Below are 6,000 nucleotides of genomic sequence, written 5' to 3' on the forward strand. Positions count from 1 at the left end.
AAAAAAGAACATCAAAATAAGATTATCGAGGGTAGAGGAATCGCGATTCTAAATATATATTTATTCATGTACAAAACACATATCAAAACATGGAAGCCAAGAACCACAAGGGACTTGGACGAGCTTAATCACCATAGAGGTTGTCTTTTGGGAAGGCACTTGCCACTTGAGCTTAGCCTTGCTAGGATTTGATTGATTCTATTCAGTTTTCTTGCTTGGGTTACATGTTACACTTCTTATGGATTTCAAATGGGCCTGAGAAGAAACAGAAAACTCCAGGCCCATTTTCCCTGATCAAAGATGGGCCAACCTGTCTGGCCCAATTTTATGGAAACCAGAGTGAAAAAATCTTGGACGAGCTTTGATGGATGGTTAAGCCCAAAAAGATATTTGAGTGGTGGACAGACAAGGAAATCTCTTTTCGCTCTCCTGCTCTTTCTTCTATATATTGCTCTCTCTTCTTCCTTCACTTTCTGCTCTTTCTACCTTGATTCTGATATTGTGGTTTTTGGGTTTTGGTTTGGTTTTGTTTTGTTTACGGTTTTGATATACTAGCTGCTGCGGTAGATGACAGTTGAGATAATATCCTATCTTCGATTTAATTATAATCAGGAATGTGTGATACTTGTTAATGAGGATTTTACAATTGCACTAAAAAATATATGCTAATTTATTTATAAAACTTTCGTCATTGTCATTGTGGAAAATTTAAATTAATCAAATGTTCTCATATTGTTCAAGAGCAACAATCTGGTTCTTCTCCTCCTTCATTGCTTGTCTTTTCCAAGAATATTGCTCTGGTATGAACCCGAACAGAGTGGATTGGAGCTTTTCAAAGATGAAATAACTGCAAATCTTTGCATTGAAGGTTGAGAAACACAAATCCTTTGGATGAGTATAGAGTATGAACAATACCTTTTGCAGATTATGTAACAATGTAAGACATGTTTTATCTATTATTTACCAGAGGTGAGAAAATAATTTAAGTAAATCAATATTAACCATCATTCAAGGTTGGTTTGGGCATTTTTAAAAATAGAAACATTGCCACATGAACAGTTAATAATAGGTTCTTAAAAGCAGGGGACAATAATAAAAGCTAACCAAATCTTAAATTTCATAAATCATTTCAAAAAATGCAGACAATGAAGTTTTAATTTAACCATGATGTAAAGCTATGGATGTTATAAACAAGCTTCTCCTAATTGCTATGAAAATGAGAGGGATGGAAAAACCAACTAGCGTCGAGCAAGCCCTAAAAATTAACAGGGTATCACAATTCACAAATAAATCCTTCAGCAAACAAATTTCGTTTTCTAACCCCTATAGGGTTTTTTTTTTTTTTCTTTCTCTTCAAATCATGAAAAACTCCCATGAAATTCTTCATCTTTATAATCTCACGTGTAACTCTTGATCTTATTTTTTTTAAAAATTTCTTGAAAAAACATTTTAAAAGTTTTTTTTTTTTTTTTTTTTTTTTTTGTAATGATGCTTTTTTAATACTAGAAATATAATGCCGTCCACAAGTGTCGAACCCAATACTTTTCCACTAAGAAGCAGGGCCCCGTTTTATAAACCGGGGTTTGACTGCGCCCCCGTGTGGTGGGTCCGAGTCTCCAGAGATTTTTTGCATCCACTAAGAAGTATGTGTCTTTACTATTGAATCAACCCTGCATTGGCAAGAATTTTTAAAAGTTCTTTTTAACTAGAAATTAAGTAGTGATCTCAAACGTCGGTAGCATGTGTTACACATTAAATGCGCAGCATTCATGTTCATTACTACTTTATATAAAAAGTAAAGCTGCTCACTAGAAGAAAAACGTGACCTTCTTTAAAAAAAAAAATAATAATAATAACAAAAGCTAAAACATCTTGATCCACACTTTGATATGTAAATCATAAATTGGGCAACCTTCAAGATTATCTTTTTTATATTTGACTTTATAAGAACGTGCTCACATGCACATAATGGTGATTTTTTTATTTATTAGTTTTTTTTTTAATTAATAATTTTTTTATAAAGAATTTATTTTATGAAAACAAGGTCAGCATTAATAGAAAATTAGGAGTATGAGTTAGTGGGAAAGCATTGCTTCATATGGTACGGTCGGTGTCATGTCTACCTGCTTCTTTTTTTTTTTTTTTTTTTTTTTGATAATTAGTACTTTATTCAGAAACATGAAGAGTGCCGAGTAAAGCTCTAATAACCACTGACTGGAAATAGGCCATTCAATCTGGTTTGTAAAGTTAAATGCTTCTTAGGCCTCATCTCACTACAATGTCTAACAAAAAATTTCCTCATTGCCTTTATACACACTTATGAAATTATCGACAAAAATAATCATAATTAAACATGAAAATTAACCAAAAGCATGATCAACAATGGAGATAGATGATGGAAGGAGAATTATGCTTTATAGAACAAAAGCTTTGAGTCTAGATCTTTTATCCTAATAGGTAGAAGTCTATTCTGTTCTTATATTTTTTCGTCACCCATTAGTAGAGGTTTTATAGACTATCGCACCTTTAATTCATCTTGTTACCCCCTACTAATATATGATGGAGATGCGTGAGAATAATACAGATAGAGAATCCCAACTCAGAAGCTCAATCCTCACATTTCATTTGTTCAATGTTTCAAAAGTGGACATTCTTCTTGAATATATGGCAAGAGAATCTTGCTTTGCAGGCCAAAAGCTCTAAGTCTAGGTGTTTTCCCCTATTCTCACACGTTAGGAGCAAAATTCACATGCGGTCCCACATCTAATTCGTTTTGTTTAAAGTTAGAGGTCCCCTTTCTACTATGTGATGGAAAGTGTAGGGGAGTACAAATGACTACCGTATTGATAGAGAATCTCAACTCAAAAGCTCTATCCTCGACAACACTATCCTCACGTCTCACCTTACCTGTGTTCAAAGCCAGACCTTTCTCTTGAATACCTTACTTGTGTTCAAAGGTAGGCCTACCTCTTGAATATATGACGAAGAAATGTAAAAATAGTGTTTTCTGAGATGTCAACACCATTTTAACATGCACAAGATTGAGGGTTTCTTGACAAATCAAGCAATTCGAGACAGACGGACTGAGATTGCGAGATTTTAATCTCAACCGTTGGCAGCAGATACACATTTAATGCAAAGCATTCAAGTCAGACTAGCAAAGGTTGCCCTTTCCACACGCACGAGAGGTATGAATGAAACCCAACAGACTCCATGTGAGAAGCACGGGTGAGAGAATTGACAAAATCCGAATCGTGTAGGACCCACAATCAGTTTTTTAATCATAGCTTGATCATGATTCCGATCAGACAGTCCATGCTAATTTCAAAAGTTAAATGCAAAAAGAGGGTGGCCCACCACACACCCCAAAATTAGTTGGATTCATTAATCAACTTCCGTGATACGGAGATACGATCACGCGGCACGTCTGTTTTGGTAGAACGCGGAAATGTAACCGTTTGGCACGAGTATCGTTATTGCCTTTTCTTCTACGCATCTCATATCAGGATATTATCCTACACTACCATCATCATTACCATCCATCTCATCGTCAGTTTTTTATGACTCTCTGATTCTTCGTCGTATTTTAATTCCATACTCCCTTAAACATTATCAAACAATCTCCACCTCCATTCACGCCTAAAAGCTGGAAACTTTCCTAATTTAAAATAAAAACTCAAAAAGAATTTTAATAATAATAATTAATTATTAAGTAGCCGAAAAAGGGAATTTCTGTCGCGTGGATCACAAATGACAACATTAACGGTTCGGATTGTATACAGATGTCACGCGTTTTCTCAACTGATCAATCTTGATCGTTCATTACTACAGAACATAACGGTCATAAATCCACCTGTATTGATTAGCGCGGGAAACGTTCTTGGAAATGAACAGGTCTCTGGCGAAGTTTCGCAACAGTTTCTTTAGTATTAAAAGTAGCCGTTGTTCTCGTGGCTTTAAAAGCTCTTTTTAATCTTTTTCAGATTTTGAGAAATGTTGTTTTGTGACTAATTATTGGAGAGTTTAAAGAGAATTTTGAGTCTGAGATCGCTAAAGATTGGTGACTTCTAACTAATTTGGACTTGGGAACCCCCAGTTCTAACGGAAACTCCAAATCACGCGGAGATCCTTTATTTAGTCTTTCAACAGAAAGAGATTTCTGTCATATGGTGGCTACATTTTTTGATCTTCAGCATCTATCGAGATTCTTTGGTTATTCAGACTTGAAACCAGAAGAAAAACCATGGGTATTAGATCTTTTCTTGCTCGGAGGAAGAAATCATCGTCTTCCAAGTCAGGTTCGCCTTCAGGGTCAAGCGATGGAAGTCGAAGAAACCCATTTGAATCTGGGCCGATTTCGTTAACGCAGGCGAAAACCCAGATCGAGGAGCTTGAGAACGTTTTCCAGAAATTCGATGTGAATGGAGATGGGAAGATTTCTTCGTCTGAGCTTGGTGCAATTATGGGTAGTCTCGGGCATCCTACAACAGAGGATGAACTGGAGAAGATGATTAAGGAGGTCGACTCGGATGGAGATGGGTTCATTGATCTGAATGAGTTTATTGAGTTGAACACGAAAGGGGTAGATACTGGGAAGGTTCTTGAAGATTTGAAGGATGCTTTCTCCATATATGACATCGATCGAAATGGGTCAATTTCACCTGAAGAATTGCAGACAGTGTTGAGGAGTCTGGGGGAAGAGACCTCGCTTGCAGAATGCAAGAAAATGATCAGTGGGGTCGATTGTGATGGCGATGGATTGATCAATTTTGAAGAATTCAAGATCATGATGACGGGCTCTAGTTAGGGTATCTCTTTTTTCCAAATAATGGTGAAGAGCGATGACTAACACTGGGATTGGGATGATGTTCTTCCTCTGCTTTCAACTTTTCTTGATCTCATCTGCTTTGTCAGGGTTAACTATCTCCGGGTTCGAAGGAAATTACATTTTCTTGGTGGTTAATTGTATATAATGCAGCCGGTGCTCTTCCTTTCTTGCTTTCAACACCATTCAAGAATCTTCTGTTTCTGTTTTTTTATCCTGTTGGGTTGATTTGAGGATCTGGGTATACATGAATCGAATATCATTGGTTTAGGTTTTACTGGGATTTTCTCTTTCTGATTCATATATGAACAATTATCCTTTCCAACTCCAGAAATTTAGACGATTATTTTAGTATTTGGTGATGTTTGGTGGATCATTCTCTGGAAAATTAAACTTTCTGACCCGATCAGTTATTGTTTAAATGGACATGCATTGCTGTTGTTCTTCTTTGTTGTGGATTTTTTTTTCCTGGTCGCATCTTCCCCAATAAAAAATTCCAAAAAGTAAAAGCATTTCGAGTAATTTCTCCAGGGAGAGAGTAGTGTAGTCTGGTTTTAGGGTTATTCCTTCGGCGATCCATAGATGAAGGTCAGCTTGGATTTCAACCCTGCTTTACCTGATGCCCTTTGAAATGTCTTCTAAGAAATACTAGTGTGAACCTGTTGAGAGCTGGAACAGGGGAAGCAATGGACCTTCTGCTTCGCATCTAAACACTCGAGGTTTAAACATGGAAACTGAATCGGATGATTATTCTGCTCTGTTTTTCGTTTGATTCTGGCTGATTTCAGTCGATTTGGATCAGAATTGGCGGTGACCAATTTGATTTCTCTTTGCCCTTGCGTCAAATTCTGGAAATGCAGAGCTGGGATGGAAACTAATGACACTCTGTTATTGTTCTCCCTTGGAATTTGGCAATTCTGAATCCCTAAGCCGTATTGGCTCTGTTAGTGTTCTCCCTCTGCGCTCTGATACCTGCACCAAGAGATGGATCGCTTGTCGTATGAGCAAAGTAGATTTTTCCCCAAAAAAAAGAATCTTGTTTTTTGATTACTTTTCATTAAAGCTTTGAAGGGAAAGAGAACTCCACCTAACTCACCCAACTTTCTGTGGAGGGCCTGCACTTAAGGCATCACCCACCAGCCAGGCTCTTTCAAGCTCAAAACGGATGTGGCATT

General features: G+C 36.9%; 1 protein-coding gene across 1 annotated transcript; it reads left to right on the plus strand.

Moving 5' to 3' along the window:
- The first annotated feature begins 3,968 nt into the window (after nucleotides 1-3,968).
- LOC149000639 (EF hand calcium-binding protein family) lies at nucleotides 3,969-5,800 on the plus strand. Its single transcript, XM_089140157.1, has one exon. It carries the CDS (start codon nucleotides 4,244-4,246, stop codon nucleotides 4,805-4,807), a length of 564 nt encoding a protein of 187 aa, XP_088996283.1. The 5' UTR covers nucleotides 3,969-4,243; the 3' UTR covers nucleotides 4,808-5,800.
- The last annotated feature ends 200 nt before the right edge of the window (nucleotides 5,801-6,000 follow it).

This window comes from Hakea prostrata, chromosome 11, assembly GCF_041222555.1.
Source record: "Hakea prostrata isolate BN-2017 chromosome 11, UWA_Hpros_2, whole genome shotgun sequence".
In the NCBI taxonomy this organism is placed as follows: domain Eukaryota; kingdom Viridiplantae; phylum Streptophyta; class Magnoliopsida; order Proteales; family Proteaceae; genus Hakea; species Hakea prostrata.